Genomic DNA, 19,520 nt, shown 5'->3' with positions numbered 1-19,520 from the left:
ATCATGCTAAGCTTAGTTAGTTTAAAACTCAGAGGAGCGGGGGGCATTGCTACAAATCCAGGCTGTTTGCTTAAACTGTGGTTTCATCTGCTACGGTGATCCCCAACATGGGTAAATTCAGTAACTGAATCAAGCATGTTTTGTGAATGCAGTCAGTGGGGAATTCAGTGGGTTAAACACAAAGTAGAAAGTGGCTTTTTGGCACCATATAATCCATGCTACATTTAATTACAATGATCTGAAAGATAAGTCCTTTTTACAGTTCAAGTCTATTAAAATTTGGGATCAGCAATTCATTGCACCCAAAGCAAGCAAACTCAGCCAGGAGTGGGATGGAAAACTGTAGCAGTTTCTCTGCTCCTTCGCACATCCTCAGTGGCCCTTGGGGAAATTCCCATGACATGCAGAATGCTGTATGTATGTAATCCTTGCTTAATAAATCCCCATTTCATACCTGCATTATTTATATAGCTTGTATAACTGCCTAGTTTTGACCTTGGCGTCTCAGAGAAGGAAATGCTCCATGTTGTCATTGTCCCACTTGAGGTTGGAGAAGAAACTTTGGCTCCCTGAGAGAAATCACAGCCTGGAGAACCCTCGCCAAAACCCCTTGACCCATCTCTACATCTCTCCAACGCACAAGATTGCAGACCGATTGGTGGTCTGTCTTGGGATAAGGCAGTTTCCTGTGTTCTGCACCCTGACAGGTGATCCAGCGGCTGAGGAGTGGTCGCCCTGGAGCGTCTGTTCAACTACCTGTGGGGAGGGCTGGCAGACTAGGACTCGGTTCTGTGTGTCGTATTCCTACAGCACCCAATGCAGTGGGCCCCTTCGGGAACAACGGCAATGCAACAATTCTGCTGTCTGTCCAGGTGATGACCTTCACTCACACGCTTCATTCTCCCTTCTCCTCCAGTCATTGGGCAGTATACGCTTGCTGCTGAAAGAGGTTCAAATCAAATCAGATGGGAAGCTGCAGAATTCTGCAATCTGTATAAATAATGCACACTAAACACACACCTGAAATAGTTTTGCCGGTGGAGTCCTTGGTGCTCTCTGAGCTTGGTTGTTGGCTTGAAGATGTTTCATTACCCAGCTAGTTGCACTGATGATGTTACCTTGTTGGGTAATGAAACATCTTCAGGCCAACAGACAAGCTCAGAGAGCATCAAGAACTTCACGGTTCAACCCTGAGCCTCAAATATTCTCTTCTGTTGGATAGATTTGCCTACCTTATGTTATTTCTGGAAGGACTACAAGGATGTTGGACTCCTGTCCAAGTCACAGTGGAAACAAAATATTCCACCTCATGGTTCCTGCCTGCCTGAGAGATTTCACCCACGAGCATATGTTTTTAGTTGTAAAAATAATTCAATGTTGTCCTCCAATGTGCTGTTGAAAAGGGCAAACCAATACATTTGTTGCAATAGGGATGTTTGAGTGTTAATCTGTTCTGAGTTCTCATTGAAAGACCCGATTGATCCTCATCTCCAGGATTATATATCTATGGAAACTTGGGGTGGGGTCTTATCAACACTTCTTTAGAAGCACATGTATCCTTAACAAGCCACCAAGATGTCATGTGTGCCATGATGTCATTATGCAAATGATACAAATAATGAAGTGGTGCGTCATTTGTGTGATGACATCAAGAATACATTGCAACATCTGGATTTATGTCTGTGAGTGAATCCTGTTGAACCCTTGGGATAAATTCCTGACTCTATGTTAGAGAAGACTTCTGAAGTTTAACATCTTCCAGATGAGCTGGTCTAGCGGGTCCAATTTCAGCACCAAGGTATGTGGAAGGTAGAATGCAACACGTGACAGAATTGGACCAATAAATTATCTGTAGAGGCAAGTGCTTGGAACAACCAATACATTGGGTCCAATTGATCCTGTTTGGGAAGGCCTGGATATTTTGACAAGGGGTGTATGAAAGCTGCCCTCATGGAATGACTAAGCCCCAAAAGAACCTGTTTTGTAACTACAGTGGTACTTCGGGTTACGAATTTAATCCGTTCCGTGACTCTGGTTGCAACCCGATTTGTTCGCAACCCGAAGCAAATTTTCCCATAAGGTTCAATGTAATTACTGTTAATCCGTTCCGGCGTCCGCGGACCACGCGGCAGGGCAGAAAAACGGCCGTGGACCACGTGGCATGGGCAGAAAAATGGCCGCGGGCCATGTGGCACGGGCGGAAAATGGCCGCGGGCCACGTGGCATGGGCGGAAAAATGGCCGCGGACCACATGGCACGGGCAGAAAATGGCCACGGACCACGTGGCACGGCGGAAAATGGCCGCGGATCCAGTTCGTACCCTGAGGCGGAGTTCGCAAACCAAGATAAATTTTTGCGGCCGGAGCTGGTCGCAACCCAAAAAGTTCGTAAGCAGAGGTGTTCGTAACCCGAGGTACCACTGTACTTGGAATGGGCCCATTTCAAGCTCGGACTATTTGTGGAACATCTGAACAGCTTGCTTGGACCTTGGAATGTTCTATGGTGGAACATTTTGTAAATCCCCTGGTTTGAAACCAAATTTGAAATGGTGAACTGAAAAAGATGTAACAAAGGGAGAGTTCTTTAAGATCGGCCCCTGAGAATGGTCTTCTCATTATTATATCTGCTGCTGTGACTTTCTATGTTTACATATTTTATAATGGATGCTTTTGTATTTTAATTGGCATTGCTTATCTTAGGTTCTTTGGAAGGTGAACTATTGCATATATTAAATACAAATTAGTGGGGATAATGCTAATAATGTTTTAATACAAATTTCAGCAGCTGAACTGCATCAAAATACGTATTTAAATATTATTTGGAAAGAAAATGGGAGATTTAGTTGAATCAAAAAGGGCTTTTTGAGAGTTCTTAGAATTGCAAATCAATGCCAAAATTACAGTTAAAGTATTAGTTTTATTTGAATTGAAACGTACATGCGGGGAGTTCTTAGACTTGCAAATTAATGCAGAAATTACAGTTAAAATGTACGGTGAATATGAATAATATGAATAACGCAGAAGCGTCTTGGACTGCAAGCACACAGGTTTGCTTATCCTGCAGTGAGAAAAGAGCAAAAACATAAATGGGTTTCTGCTGGGAAGAAACTGCAAATTAGAAAGGACTTCATAAGTGGAAAATGGAACCTTTTTTTTCACCTTATAAAGAAGGTCCTTCTCTGGATAGCTCAGTGGCAAATTTTAATGAGGATCTGCTAAGTCCCCTCCAAATAATGTCATTCCGACAAGCTGATCCGTGCTGACCTGAGAACTTGTCTCCAGCTGTTGAATTTGGTGAAAATAAATGGGGGAGGTTGAATGCAGAACAAAGAGGCTGTTATCCTTGGGGCAGCTAATATACAGTTGAGAAAGCTTTTTTCTTTCATTACAGTCCATGGCACTTGGGATGAATGGTCTCCATGGAGTCTCTGTTCGTCAACTTGTGGACGGGGATACAGAGATCGCACTCGGATATGCAAACCCCCGCAGTTTGGTGGTAGCCCTTGTGAAGGCCCAGAGAAGCAAACCAAATTCTGCAATATTGCCCTTTGCCCAGGTAATTTGGTAAAGAAACTTTCCCCAGTGGCCAATGGGGAATTCTGGTTTCTGGATCAGAGCGTGGCACTTGCTAAGATATCCACAATTCTCTTCATCTGCCCATCTCACTGGGTTCGGTGTTTTGTTTTCGAAGGGAGGCTGATCTGTGGAGTGTTTTTCTTCTTTCTTTTTCAATTTGTGGTTTTGAATTTCTGAATATTGGAGAAAGTACGACGCGCAATGAAGGCAGGTTATACTGTAGAAAAATGCAGCCTTGACGGGATAGTGCATAGAGTTGAGCCAAGCCTGTTAGAAGTGGCATTCTTCTGGTTTAGGAGCCCAAGCAAACACTTCACAAAAGTCATCATAATGCAGCTGTGTGGACAGCCACACAAAGTCATGTCCAGGCTGAAATGTGCAACCTATCATTCCAGGATTGATTTTAAAATCTCCTGGGGATGGAACAGCAAGTTGCAGCTTGAAATAAGGCAGGCGCATTTTGCTGAGTTGCATTATGTATCCATCCAACTTTTCCAAGATCTTGATTTGGATCATTCTGCCTTCCCTTGGGGATGGCTGCATTTTCATCGGGAAAAATGAGTGGACACAGCCACATGTGGAACGCAACTTGAATTTATTGTAGGTGGGGAGAAATTGGAATAAAGCGGTCTGGCCTAATTAATATTTTCTGGGGAGGTTGATCTCCTGTACAACGGGGCCATCAAATTGGGAGAGAGGAGGGGGTTGGGGGGGGGGGAAGCAACTATGAGAGCAATGCTTTGATGCCTCATCAGTTATTCCTCCAGTTTATTACTTCAAACAATGACAACTCACCGTTGCAGGAACAATGCGGCATTTATTTGCAGCTGGACGAGAAGAGATTGAGTGGCTGTTTAGAAAAGAGCGGGGCGGGGAGGGAAAGCCGGGAAAATATAACCTAATTGCCGCAGAAACTCTGCTTAAATTCTGGCTGGCTGATTGCTGTTTGATTTGGTGCAGTGAGTCTCCAATAATTAAACTGCTGGATCTTCCGAATGAAAATCTTGGCAAACAACTGGGCGCTGCTTTTAGAGTTTTATCACACCCCCCTCAGATATTAATTAAAGAGAGAAATGCCAGCCATTTAACAGAGATGGCAAGTGTTGGAAGAAAGGTCAGTACACAGCGAGGACTGGAGGAAAATATATCTCCCCCACCCACCCCATGGACAGTGGGGCTCTTGCTGGAACAAGCTGGATTGTGGGAGGAGGTCCAGAGTATTCCCTAAAAATACTTCAGTTCCAATACAAGGGGATAATGGGCACCCCCCCTGGGATATACATTAAATCCTAATTCTAAACTTTATGCACACAGCTGTACCAAACCAGGTATTATTTTTTAGATTGTGTAATGAGAATATGACAGAAAGGGAGAATATGGGGAATCTGGCCATTTTTCCCACTATCCAGGGGCAAAGTTTTCTTCTAGGAATGACAGCTGGTGGTGAAGACTAAATCATCAGTGAATTATATCAGCAGAGGTCTAAATGGATCTCCCTTAACTCAAGTGTGTGTGTGTGTGTGTGTGCATGTTTGTGTGTGTGTACACATGTGTCTGTCTTCATTATGATGAACCAATGAAGAAAACTTTGCTTACACAGAGTTGTATGGTCCGACGTTGCCTGGATTAGTCCGTAGCGGTTGGTGAGCCTAGCGGTCCTCCACAGATCTTCTAGAATCCACAGATCCACAGATCATTCCAGCTTTATCTATTCGTTGGGAATTGATCTTTGGCCTCCCTGTTTTAGCCATACAGTCACAAGTTCCGAAGCTTTCTAGAAATCATTAGACCACATCTGTCACGCCAGAACACATTTTGAGATATATTGCTGTAATAAAAATTACTCATATTTCATCCCTAACTTGCACATTGTGGAAGGAGGTTTCGCCAGTGAGCTGATAAACGATGGTGGAGGGTTCTGACTGGGGAGGCCTTGGGCTAATTATGCTGTGCAAAGAGTGGTGTGTTCGGAGCTTGGATTGGGTGGGGTGGATTCCTGGGGAGGTTGAAAGCTTGCAGGGCATGTGGGGGGTGGGTGGGGGGCCTTAAATCCTTGTGCCTTGAAATAGTTTCCATCTGCTTACCACGCCAAGCCCCTGGCCATGTTATGATATGCAGCCTGGCAAAGCACGTCATTAGTAACTTATTTACAGATTACAGAGGAGAGTAATGCTAAACTGTGAAAGAGAAGAACATCAGAACCGAGGCAACTGATATTAAAAAGCAAAAATAGCCCTGCAGGATTCCATAAATATGTTTCCCTCTCTTGCTTATGTATGTTTTAGGAAGAAAGCTGCTCAAGAAATCCACCAAATGGTTATTTTTCTGTCTCCTTGTATTATTCGTGTGACTGTACAAAACTCTGCCTCTGTGACTTCTACTATACCGGGATGGGATTCATAATCCCAGTATTACCAGTCTGGTGGAAAATGGTCTGGATAAATGGCCTCTCCCCTTCTGGATTGTTTGCTATTTTCTGTTCCCCTTCTTCTGGGGGGATGTTCAGAGCACAGCTGCCAAATCTAACTTTTGAAACAAGCCCTTAGGTAGAACGTTGCTGTTGATGGGCTAATATTTATATTGATTCATTTTCCATGTCTAGAAGGAGGGCAAGATCGCCCTTCCCTGCTGTGCTGATGGGAAATTCCATCTCTTTTCTAACTGGCTAGCCACTACGATGCAAACTAAGATTCCAAATTATAGGATCATACGGGAAGGAAGGAAGGAATGTGGATGGAGAGGAGAGGAGAGGAGAGGAGAGGAGAGAGAGAGAGAGAGAGAGATGAGATACTGAGAAAAGCACAGGAAGAGAGATAAGGGAGAAACGCCAGTGAGAAAATAAGAAGAGAGAAATGGTAAAAAGGAAATCAGGACTTTTCTCCCCAGCTGCTTTTGCTTTTAGTTATGTTCTAATTGACACGAAATTTAAAAAGAAGCAAATGAAGCCTCTGAATGAAAAAAGAAAAGAAAGAAAACTTCTTCATCCTTCCCTCTGGTATTTTGGGTATAAATTGTCAATATATCTGAAGCTAACATCTTCTAGCACAAAGCTTATGTTTCCTTTCGTTTAATTGTGCTAAGATAGTCCAGCACCAGGGATGTTCATGAAATGGGGAAAGAGTCTGAATCTTGGAACAGTCCAATGAGTTCTGGGGTTCTGCTGAATCTGGATGGGATGATTAGGACAAGGCCGGTGTATGTTCTCCATTCTACAGCTCCCAGTGGATATCTCACTAGCTTGTCCACCATCCATCTTCCCAGGACCTTTCCCCCCTTTCCTCAGCTACCACCTCTGATGTCTCAGCATGGTACATCCCTCCAATCTACCTGCTCCCTTATCTAACCAGCATTTTCCTTCCTTCCTTCCTTCCTTCCTTCCTTCCTTCCTTCCTTCCTTCCTTCCTTCCTTCCTTCCTTCCTTCCTTCCTTCCTTCCTTCCTTCTCTCCCCTCTGGTGCCACCACAGTTGAGGTCGGAGCTTGGCATACCCTCCCAGCTTCACCAACCTCCAGTCTTTCCAGTGCTTCCCCTTCCTCCCTCCCTTGCCTCCCCTCACCTGCTGACACCCTTGGTTTTTTCCCCACTTCCACCAACTCCTTCTGCTCTGAACAAAACAGCCCCATTTTGTTCATTGCATTGAACAAAGCACATGCGTGTTTCACTTCACTTACAGACCACCCCAAGCCCCTGTTCCATGAATGGAACAAAACAAGTGTGTGTTTCCATTCAGACCCAGACCACCCCAAAGCTGCCAGTCCATGGAATGGCTCGTGCCTGGAGCATTTTGGACCTTTGTGTCTGGCACAGTCCCATTGAAACAGAATGCTAGTATGTCAACACCACCCATGCAAAAGAGGTTTTCACATTCTGTCTCCTTTCTTTTCTTCCTTTGGGCCACTCAGTGGATGGCAACTGGAACGCATGGTCCAGCTGGAGCTCCTGTTCCACCTCCTGTTCTAATGGCACCCAGCAGCGGACAAGGGAGTGCAACGGACCGTCATACGGAGGAGCAGAATGCCAGGGGCACTGGGTGGAGTCCCGAGATTGCTTCCTTAGGCAATGTCCAGGTGTGTTGTATAAGGAACACGTCCCAAGCTTATTCACAGCCAAGCAGACCTTGGAAGACCAGGGATGGGGTTGGGTGGAATGGAAGGTTCATTCATGGATGCCAGATATTGTGTCAGTGGAGATTACACAAAATGTGCCACTGTGACTATCATATTAGACTTCTGTGTGCTCTATCAATGAGGCCAGGTAGCCTCCTGCTCTTGTTAGACCTACAAAGATAGCGATGGTGACCTATTGCATAGAAGAGTTAGAGGACTCAATGATCAGGAAACCAGAATTCATTTTTGTTGTCTCTTTCAAATACAGACAGGACTGCATTCTTTGAAGACTCTTCATCCCACTCAGATCCAACCAAGTCCAGTGCCACCTGGTGTCTAAATTATATTAACAACACCATATTCCAAAGCAAATTTGGGAACACATTCCACAGGAAGACACATCACTCTGGGCGTCTCCCTTTCCCATAATATATGTTCTGAAAAAGGAGAAATCCCATGCTCCTTCATTTGTATGTGCAATTCATTGTACTTTCAGAGGGACAGGCTTGGTCATTACTGTGGAGCCTGCCTCGGTTGTATTATGTGAAAGGGGATGTTTTGGTGGGATCCTGTCCTAGGACAATATATCATACCAAGGGGTACTTCAGCTTGCTTTCTACTGATATACGTAATAGTGGTCTTTATCAATTCAATTTCCTTTTACAGCTTGAGTGCAGGACCCACAGAAATGTCCTAGGGACCTGCCTCTACCATTAGGCAGAATAATAATAATTTTTAAAAGCTGATACAGAGTGTCATGAAAGAGTAAGGAAGTGTGCTGTTTACTGTTGTCGTTTAAGATTTTGTTGCCACCAAAATAATTTGACTGGTCATAGATGTGTTTTTCACCTTGTAGGAATGTCAAATAACTTGTCCAGTGATGAGATTTCAATGATTCTGTAGAGATAATGATATTCAATGAGGGAGCAAAGCTTAAGACTCTTTAAAGGAATCCCTGGATTTACACATGATAAAACCCAAACATGGTTTCACTGCACACAACTCCTGTGCTTGCATAGCATGTTATGACCAAACCCATAAACCATGTTATAGAGTAAGATCTAAGTTCAGCATCTTGTTAAAACAATGGCTGGGTTTCCTAGAGTGCATGCAACCACAAACCGTCCAATTCAATTTTCATTTTGGTTTATCTGTTGGGTGAGCCCTAATGAAAGTAACCAACATTAGCTATTTCAGCTTCCTAACCCACTCAGGGAGCTATATCATGATAGATTCAGAACTTCATCTCATGAAGCACTTCCATGATCATTTTCTCCTAAGAAGATACAAGAGTGCCTAGTACACAATGAGGTTAATGGGAGTTTTAGTGGTTGCTCACTGCCCCAGATAACAGTAGTTTGCTTGCCAAAAAAATTGTAGTGGCTTTTTACATAGTAGCATTTTCTGTGGAAATCTCTATAAAACATCATATTAGAACTGGAATGATTGGGAACAGGACAGAGAGCACCAGTCTCTATATAACATGACCCGAGCTGAAGCTTCAGTGATGACCCTGTATTCCTGAAAAACTTCCTGATTTTTTCTGTTTCTCACCCATCTGGAAAAATAAGGTTGCCTTGCAGCAATCTTTCCACATCTCCTCCACCTGTTTTTGCAGCATTCACCACCCTTTTCCCATGCACAGACACTGTGAAAATAGCACCAGCTCCAGGGAATTGTGGGGTATGCAAAACAGGAACCAGATTGCCAACACATTAGTAGTAATCACACACAAAATGTTGAGCAATGTCTCTGAGATATTGCTGGAGAATTTTTTCTTCTACATTTGTAATGGGATGTAGGGATGACCTTGAGGAGCTGGAGGAAGAACAGCAACAAGGGTAAGGTAAAAGAAATCTGCGTCCGGGGCAGAAATGTAGTTTGAGAAAATGTCTCAGGCTTGACCTTCTCTAGTTCTCTTGAAGATAAAGGGGGGGGGGGAAGCATATTCAGACTTACAAGATTCTGTTACTGTAAACTTATAATAAAAATCGTATTAGCATTCATAACTTTGGTTTCCTGGTCTGATCTACCTCACAGGGCTGACATCAGTCTTGCAAGTCTGAATGTGCCTCCCCCTCCCTCCCTTTATCTTCAAGAGAACTAGGGAGGGTCAAGCCTAAGACGCTTTCTCAAATTACATTTCTGCCCCGGACTCAGATTTCTTTTATCTGACTATTGTCTTGGTCGCAGCTCCTCAAGGTTACTCCTACATCCCTTATACCATTGTGACATTCATGAAAACGTTCTTCTGATTTTCACTACTCACAAGGTAGTGAGAGACCTTTGCAGCCTGTTTTATTGCATGTTACCAACTTTTGGTTTATGTGGCCATTTCTTCTTAGAGACTTCTATCCTCCCCTTTACATATAATAGGTACAACATGCATAGCCCATCAGAGTATTATATTTTAGGGTATGCAATGTTAGGCAAAGCACAGAAGTTAAGACCTCCTCTTTACATATTGTTAATTCCAGAAAAATCATCTTAGAAGAAGACTTGGACCAAACCTTTTCCCTTAGATGGCAGCACATAGCTGTTTGAGCTCAGAAGCTAAGCAGGTCACACTTGGTGAGAACCTGGATGGGAGATCTCCAAGAAATACCAGGGCTGTAGGCTAGACTGGAAAGTTGAACTAGCATCCTGAAAAAAGCTAGGGTCAAACCATGACATGAATGTGTCCATGAAGTCCCCAGAGTTGAGCTCAACTCAAAGGAATTTTGACTTTGAGCCCCTTGTAACTTGTAGGCATTGCATTGCAGGCCTGGTGTTCTTTCTCCCTTCCTTCCATGGGAATATTACAACACATTTCTGTAATTTTTGTCCTTCTGCTACAGTGGATGGAAAATGGCAAGTCTGGGGTCCCTGGGGAAGCTGTACTACCACCTGTGGAGGTGGAACCCAAAAACGTGACCGTGTCTGCTATGGTCCTTTCTTTGGAGGAGATCCATGCCAAGGTCCCAAAGAGGAGTACAAGCAATGCAATGAAAGGAGGTGTCCAGGTAAGTGGCTTATCGAGGACAATAATTCCGTCTCCAATGGGGGATAATGTCAGGATTTAGATGTGTGGACTTCAACTCCCAGAATTCCCCTGCCACCATGCTGGGGGGGGGGGTTCTGGGAGTTGAAGTCCATTCATCTTTAAGCCTCTAAGGTTGATAAATACTGCTTTAGACCAAGATGAGGAGACGTATTACAAATTCAGCAGCACTTCCCTGAAAAGTTCTTCCTTTGATTGGGTTAATTATTAAAAATTTGCACATGTGCCATTTCAGCTCTTCTCAGAAATTAATCTGATTAATTTCTGAATGCGGAACATGAGTTACAGAAGTGACAGGGTTGTGGTGTGCAAACTCACTCTTAATTAGTCCAGCTGTTGTGGGGGAAGAATTTACACTCAAGGACTAGCTGTTGGAAAGCCATGGTCAGGTCCATGCACAAGGATGGACTGGAAAAGTTCTTAGTGATTTCTGAGGTTGTTTTTTTTTTTTAACTCCCAATTATTTAACAGTTCTGGATCATTTTGGAGTTCAGGAGGTGGAAGTTGCAATAAGGTAGAACCTGGATGAGTATTAGGAAAAATATTTCTTGCAATAACGGCAGCTCAAGTCCATGAGTTAGAGAGATGGTGCCCCCTCCCCTTCATTGGGTGTGTTCAAGCAGATGGCCAGCCATCTGGTGGGGATGCTTCAATTTAGACTCCTCTACTGAGCTGGGGGGTGGATTTTATGGCCCAAATAGCCCTTTCCACCTTCAGGGGTCAATGAGGAAGATGCTCCTCTTCAGCTGAATTGCTGAAATAGACAAAAAGTGGAGCAACCCAATTATAGAGGGTTGCAAAATAATACTTAACACTCAGTTCTGATAAGTAGGGGGGGGGGGAAGGCTGAATTTCTAATAATCATTAGGTTCTAAATGTCAGCCTTTTGGCACCAGCCTCCAACTGATACATTTTAGAGTCTTCTGGGAAGAAAAATTAAATTCCTCTTCCTTGAAGCTACCCAGACCTGTCCTGGTTGCACCACACTGATCTCTCTCTCTCTCTCTCTCTCTCTCTCTCTCTCTCTCTCTCTCTCTAATTGCCAATGACTTTTTGAGATCCCTGCTATGGCTTGCATCTGGAAAAGACATTGTTTAAGGTTCCTTGTCAAAACCATCCATGCATTGCTTTGAAAAATGTGGTGCATCTTTTTTTATTTCAAAATGAATGGTGTTCTAGGCCTGTGTAAAAAGAAATGTACCTGGGCAAAACTATAATCCTAACCAATTTTTTTAAAAAAACACCATAATTAACTAGCAAAGCTTACCTAACCTCCTGGCCCAAACGCTTTGGGAAACAGCCAGGTGTTCAGCACCTTGCAAAAGGTGAACTGCGTTGGGGTCATCCTGATTTCCCGGGTGAAGCTGTTCCACAGAGTAGACACTGCCACAGAGAAGGCACAACACCTGGGTCCAACAAGATGACCTTGTTTGAAGGAAGGGAGCTGGAACATGACCTTCTTGCTAGATCTGGTGGGCAACCAGAAACAAGGAGAGAGGCAGTGCTGCAAGTTGTCTGGCCTTAGGCCAAGTAGGGCTTTAATAACCAGCATTTTGGATTGCAGCTGGATGCTCACTGAGAGCCAGTGCAGTGCTCTGAGCACTGGTGTTACGTGGGTGTAATAAGAAATGCTAAAAAATGTCTGCACTGCTGCATTGGAGAAAGGAGGAGAACCACTGCAGAACAGTGCCTCCTGCTCCCCATCCCCTAAGCTAGCCCAGAAGGACACCATGAGAGATCAAGCAGGACCAGGATGGATGCTCTACACCATTCTAAGCTCCACCAAAGATCATCATCAAGGGCAATCAATGCCTTCTCAGTACAAGACCAAGCCATGATGAGCACAAATGATTTTCAGCCAGGAATCTCTTGGTGTGAGAAGGGTGGTTTTAAATTATGTTCTTTTTCATTTTATTATTTTTACTTGTGTAGCTTGATTGTAGTGTCAGCTGACTTGATTGTCTTTCCTGCATAAATAGACAAATCACATAAGTACAATTTTGATTATGATGATCCTGATGCTGATGATATCAGCTGATCCTGGAGGGCTACTCCAGTAATACTACCAATAAGGATACCAAAATATCCAGCACGTTTCATGCTGGGAGGAAATTTGAGGGTTTAATTCTCAGAAGATCCATGGTAGGACAAAGACTATTTATTGTGCCTTCGAGTCAGTTTTTGACTCCTGGCGACTGCCTGGGTTAGTCCCTGCAGTTTTCTTGGCAAGATTTCGGAAGTGGGTTGCCATTGCCTCCTTCCTAGGGCTGAGAGAGAGTGACTGGCCCAAGGCCACTCAGATGGCTTCGTGCCTAAGGTGGGACTAGAACTCCCGGGCACCCAGTTCCTAGCCTGGTGCCTTAACCCAGTGCTTCCCAAACTTTTTCCTTCATTATCCAAAACTCAGGGGGGAAGGAGGGTGCTGGTGGGTGAGTGCGTGTGAGCAAAGGAGGGAAGGAGGGTGTGGTGTGAATGAGCAAGCGAAGAAAGGCCGGGGTGGGTGGGGGAGACTTACCCAAGTGACCTGCAACCTCTCCTACTGTCTTCCCCATTGACTTTGTTTGTGGGAAGCTGGCAGGGAAAGTTTCAATTGGTGATTACATGACCGTGGGACGCTGCAACCAGTCATAAGTGTGAGCTGGTTGCCAAGCACCTGACTTTGGTCATGTGACCACAGGGATTCTGCAATGACTGGAACTTCAAGGACTGGGCGTAAGTCCCTTCCTTCAGCACTGTTGTAACTTTGAATTGTCGTCAAATGAATGGTCATAACTCGAGGACTACCTCTATTATAAAAACAATATCATTGAATGATCTTTATGTCATTCCAACAAATTACCATTGGTAATTTCATTGGTTTTCATCTTAATAGGAATACTTTGGGAGATTTTCGAATATATTTTAGCACATGTGGCAATCTTTAAGTCAATTTAAATGTCCCTGTTGTGAATGGGTTTGTATGTCATTACCCAAAGAAAAACCACTTTTGCCCAATTTTGGGTAATTTACCCAGGTTTGGGAAGTACTGCCTTAGCCACTACACCAAACTGGCTCTCAAGACAAATACTAATGGGAATGAAATGTGGATAGCATTGTCTTTTTTTTTTTAAAGGGAAAGTTCCCTTGTCAATGATCAATCCAGGAAGTGCTACAAAGAAGAAACAGCTTTTGCACTATCTTGTACTATGCTGAATGTGTGGGGCATTTTTGTTCTTAAAAGATAGGAAAAAAATCTAAGAAACCAAACCACCTCTTCTCATTTCCCCCCCCAAAGTATTTTCATCTTCTATACCCCTAAATTTGCCTGTTAATTTTTCTTCTAATGTTTAATTGGGCCTTTTGGCCATAAATAAAATGGATTGGTTGACTGACTGATGATTCTAATGTTTCGTTAAAGATCTGGAAGAAAAATAATCAGCGTGGAGGGATCTGCCCTGCAAGGCAAGCAGTAGAACATTTCAGATTTACACTGAACAATACATTCCTAATTATCAAAGGCTTTCTGAATTGACTTTCTTACGTGCTGGGACAAAGAGGGGAAACCTAGGTTTTTCTGCAGGTCCACAAAACACCCACCTTCACCCATCTTGCTGTAATTTAATCAACTCTAATTAGTCTATCTTCAGCAGTCTACCACCAAAGGCTGTGTCCACTGTATGGCCTCGGCTGTTGCCAGAGCAGCATTTTGCCATCAGGTCTCTGCAAATGATTTCATTGTCTTTTGCCCTAGAAAGGAGAGGGGAGGAGGAATATCAAACACCAGTATCATCTGTGCACTTAAATCAGCCAGAAGAATTTAACACAATGGGGTTAGATGTTTAATTCTCCCAATGTAGTGTGCTTTGTTGTTGTTGTTTCTCTACAAAAGCCTCTTAAAAATTACAGAGATTGTGAAAGTTTCTCCAGAACCAGAGAACATTCCCATATGCTTAGCCATGACTGCAAGGTGTCTTCTAACAACCATCCCTAATAGAGACTGGCAAGCTTTGATACCAGGAACGGAGTTCAGTGCAGGATGGGAAAAAAATCAGAGAGGGAAACAGAACCACGAGTGGTTCCTCCATCTCTATAAAAGAGGAAGGGCAGATGGTGGAGCAGATGGCCTTCCAGGAATGACCCTTCTCCTAATTTTGTGTTCACACAACAGCTTTCTAATTGTCTTTGGATTGCAGAATGCCTGGGCCAAGAACAAAAGGAATACTGGCTTATCCCACCTTGATCTTTTCCAGCGATGTTGGAGGTGCCTCCCATTAACTCCAGCTGCTATATGTAGGTGAAGAGATCTGCAATGCAGACCATCTTGGAGAAGGCTGGAATCCATCAAAAATGGAAAATCTCTTATGCTTCATGTACCACGTGTCCTAAACGTGTCGTTTTAGAAAAAGGGAGCTTTATATCTTGTTCTCTTGGTTTAGTCCAAAAGAAGACAGGGACAAGGCCTTCTCTGAATCTATACCAGGATTCCAGAATATGGAGAGATTTCCCTTTCTTGATGGCTGATAGCACTATGGACTGCTAAGAGCAGGGTGGTCCTTTTTGTCAAGATGCACAAATCTTAGAAATGCACACTGTTCTTCTGCCTGCTTTGGTGGGACAAGTATTAATTTGGGCCTTGTTTTGAAAGGATTAAAAGGAACGTAGAAGAAAAAAATTCATATTGCATAAGGTAGTAAGGGATTGCATTTGACCTTGATAACTTTTTCATCTTCCTTAAGCTTTGATAGGATTTGGTTTCTCAGATCAAAATCCAAGGAGGACTCTTTAAAAGAAAACAATAATAATCCATGAGCATGTCTCTTGCCACTTCAGTCAGTGGCTGATAGTGGCTAATGTCCAAGTGAGGCCTTCATATTGCAAACAGCCATTCTGGTCAATGTAGGTTATATGCTTCCATGTTGATTTGAGCCTTGTGCGTGAAGATACTGCTTCTACTCAAATGCTAGAAAAAACCACCAATCTCAGTAAGACCTTTATGGATTCCAGCTTCTATTCTGAATCCTCTATCCCAAATGTAGTTGTGTTTTTTTTTAAAGGGGGGGGGCGGGTTTTGTAGATGGATTATATTGAGTTAACCTGGCCTGTAGCTTCTTACATTGAATAAATTCTCCAAGGTCCTTTGCTTTGTTCTGTCAGAGTAGAGATTGGCTTTGTCCTGTCCTTGTGAATATCTCTTTCTTGCTATCTTCTTTGAGGACCTCAGTCTGGCCAGAGTAGATGGGGATTTATCCAACACATTTGGAGTCATGGTCATTAGTGGGATGAGAGAGGTGGTGGCCAGATGACACTGGGTGCTCCATGGCATCATTTAGGTAACATCTGGGCTTCAACTGGATGCCCACATTTTTAAGGTATCAAATAAGGCAGGGTTTCTCAACCTCAGCAACTTTAAGATGTGTGGACTTCAACTCCCAGAATTCCCCAGCCAGCATGGGAGAACACTGTTCTATTCTCTCTGGGCCATGTATGTGCCCACTCTGTTTACAAGTTGTTTTACATGCTCAGTAAAATAGGAAATGTGATTGGAAGCTGCAAAATCTGTGCTCCGTCCTATCTCCATGCTCAGAGCTGAGAAATAGCTTTAATACTCCTGTGACAGCTTCCACTGGTTTATGTCTCATAAATAACTTCAACACATAAAGGGTTGTATTACTGAGGCAGGAGTGGGATTCATTCTTCAAACTCATATGCTCCAAACTCTCTCTCCTTTCTCAGAAGTATAGAATATTTATGGGCATTTTCATGAATGCATTTATGTCTATAACATGTTATATTGCTCCTGTGTGTAAAAATCAGCAAATTTTATACCTGGTTTGTCTGCGGTGGGGGAGGGAGCACTGTAGTAATTGGTTGGACCTGGTCTTGGATCCAAGGTCCAACCAACTAATGTTTCCTTTCCCATAATCCCCCCCCCCCCCCAATTCCTATAGGATTGGAGCTGAGGTCCAACCAGCTGAGGTTCCCTCACCCAGAATGGCCAAAGAGATATCTCGGGGAAGCACAAAAACTGGGTATGAAATCTGTTGATTTTCACACAGGAACAGCTCAAGGCATTTGCTACCAAGACATTTAGAAAGCAGCAGATGGGCCCCTGAACATGTAGCCATAGTATTCATACTGGTTTTGGTTTCTGTTTCTGCTGACCATCTTAAAATGATGTAAGTAGAAGGGGTTTGGTGGTCCCATTCTGTCAGAGCAGGCATTTTTTTTCAACCAAGCACAAGAAAACATAGGCATTTTTGTCCAGGGTATGCATTTTTGAAAGCAATTTCCCCCTAGGGGATTCATTTATGCAGTGCAGGGGCATCTTTGGAGGGAGGGAGGGGTCAAAAAAGTCAAGATGATAGCTGTGACCATGCAGTCAAAGCCCCCTCTCTTTTTTTCTTGCAGGTGGGTCTTCATTGCATGGTCATGGGCATCTCAAGTTGATCCCCCCCCCCCCCCGGGACACCTCTGCATTTTTTTTCTCCCCAGGGCAGGGAGCTATGAATCAGAAAAAAATGATCATTGGTACTAGTCATAGTAAGAGGTAGTACATGATTTCAGAATCAGACCTTTTGTTTCCTACTACTAGTTGCTGAGAAAAAAGAGCATGAACTTAGTGTGGTCCTCCTATTTGCCTGAAGGCACCCCACGGGGAACGTGTACTTTGCAAAGTGCTCAGTCAGAAGCAACCATGAATTCTATGAATTAAATACAAGCCAAATCTATTTCCCACAGGTTCTCCAAGAACGACTGTCTTACGCACCCTCGTTGCTGTGTCCTGTCCTTTTTTTAAAGAGATCCATTTAATGTGCATCTCTGTTCTGGTCCCCTGTACTTACTATGTGCCTGCTCTTTCGTTTCTCCTGCTGCTCTCTTTCCCATTCCTTTCTTCCTTTTTTAAAGCTTCCAGTATCTTCTTTCTTGATAGAACCCCAAGAAATCTGTGATGAAGATAACTTGGCCTCCGTGATTTGGAAGGAGACTCCAGCTGGAGGGGCAGCAGCTGTCCGATGTCCCCGTAATGCCACAGGTAAGACATAGTGATCGGCCCATTTCCAGCTTCCGAAGCCGAGATCAGCTCTGAATGACCTCTCACATATCCCTGGGTCAAGGTCACCTGGAATGAAGCGATCAGATTTCAGACTTTTCATTTTTAAAGAACAGCAGGCATTCTCAGGGAGGGTCATTGGTGGATCTTTGCAACCCAGTTGGGCCAGAGCCTTTCCTTGCATCAGACCATGGTTAGAACTCAGCAGAAGTTCCCAGACATTGGAGTCAACATCGCTTGGGGCCCAAACTCAGTTGTAGACTCTCAGAACCATGACGCAACATGACTAGATAAGGCTTTTTATAGCATAGGAGGAAGCCTGCTCTGTCCACACAAAAGTGTAGTCCTTCCTTTTACTCCCTGTAGTTTAATTCTGGGACTTCCGTTTTCTTCCCCCTTTGCCATGGTTTAATGCAACGTTAGCCTTGTGCCTTTCAGCCTTCAAGGTAAATAGCTCTTAGCTGTTGACGTAACTGCCACCTTTGCTCTGGGAAACTCTGGTTCTCTGTTAATTCTTACCCCTCTATAAGGGGCTGCAGGTAATAGGGACTAAGGCTAGTTGAGATCTGGTGCCCAATCTAGGCCCAGGAACTTCTTACCTTTCATCCAAATAACTCCGGCTTCCTAATTATGGTTCTGGGAGAAATGCCAATTCTGATATCTTTCAGGATATTTTCTCACTGGGACTTCTGATTTCAACTAAGGATTTTTAGAAATGCGCACACATTAGTATACATTCATTCGTTCACTCAGTTTAAATGGCTGCCCACTCACCAAGCTACTCTGGTGGCTAAGAACATCCCCCCCCCCAAAAATAATAATGTTGAAATAAGTAACTATATTAAGATGAGACATGCTACATTGGGGACCAAGTACATAACTCATACGATACCGCATACTTATTTGACTTCCTAACCCAGCACATTTCTGCTAATTCACATATTTTATCTCATTTTTCTTAATCCATGTAAGGAAACAGTATCATTAATTTTCTGTATGCATTTTCTTGGGTTGTTTAATATGTATACTTTCTGCTAAAATGCACATTTTACGTACCACTTTGACCTGAAAAACTGTAGTGGAAAATGGAGAGGAATATACATTAAGAAGAGTAACACAATTTCCATTTGCAAGTGGCTCAGAGCCTATTTTATTTTATTTTATTTATTTTATTTTTTTAGCATGAAAATGTGAAATGATCAAATCCCATCCTCACTCCCACCCCCACCCCCATACTTAATCAAGACATGGGCCAACAGTTTCTTAGGCCAACTGTGACAGAGGTAATAGTCAATATTTGCTTTAAGCAAATAACATTCAGGAGATGAAGCCCAAGGGAAGAATTGTGTGTCTGTTCACATAGGCGTAGGGATGTGAGAGAGACAGTACTTAACCCATGCTGAAATGACTGCTAACCCCCTTAATAAGAAGAAGGTTTGTTTGCACTTCACAAGGCCGAATAAAAAGCCAGAAAGTCATTTGTTCTTGATTTATACAGGAGTCAACAAGCTGGGCTAATATCACTAACATTTTGAGCCTCGCTCAATAAAAGCCAAACTCTATTACTGACCTCCTGCATTTATCAAAATGGATGGAGTAATTTACCAGTTAGGGGTTTCTCTTGGAATCCAAATCACCCAAATATCCATTTGATGTAGAAGCTTTGTTCCACTGAAAATCAAAATGAGTGTATATTTTTGACTTCTGTGGTTTAAGCAGAAGTCAAGGCTAGAGTTGGGCACCCTGATGTCAGAATGGTACAGTCTGTGT

The 19,520-nt window shown here is 43.3% G+C and overlaps 1 protein-coding gene across 2 annotated transcripts in view; it reads left to right on the top strand.

Annotated features, from left to right (window-relative positions):
• The window catches only part of ADGRB1 (adhesion G protein-coupled receptor B1), a 218,621-nt gene that overhangs the window by 72,889 nt on the left and 126,212 nt on the right, over window positions 1–19,520 (top strand). The window contains exons 4-8 of one of the 2 annotated variants that reach the window (XM_088149282.1): window positions 708–872; window positions 3,391–3,553; window positions 7,466–7,641; window positions 10,518–10,682; window positions 17,631–17,732. In XM_088149282.1, the coding sequence (XP_088005408.1) occupies window positions 708–872; window positions 3,391–3,553; window positions 7,466–7,641; window positions 10,518–10,682; window positions 17,631–17,732 (771 nt within the window). Of the gene's footprint in view, window positions 1–707; window positions 873–3,390; window positions 3,556–7,465; window positions 7,642–10,517; window positions 10,683–17,630; window positions 17,733–19,520 lie in introns of both variants that reach the window. The other variant, XM_088149283.1, reaches the window with a different exon arrangement.

This window comes from Python bivittatus, unplaced genomic scaffold (genome assembly GCF_059951505.1).
Source record: "Python bivittatus isolate LINGU-HERP-01145 unplaced genomic scaffold, Pbiv_v1 ctg000590_np1212, whole genome shotgun sequence".
Lineage (NCBI taxonomy): Eukaryota > Metazoa > Chordata > Lepidosauria > Squamata > Pythonidae > Python > Python bivittatus.
The sequence above is the reverse complement of the archived record's forward strand: the minus strand, read 5'-3'. Positions and strand labels throughout refer to the sequence as shown.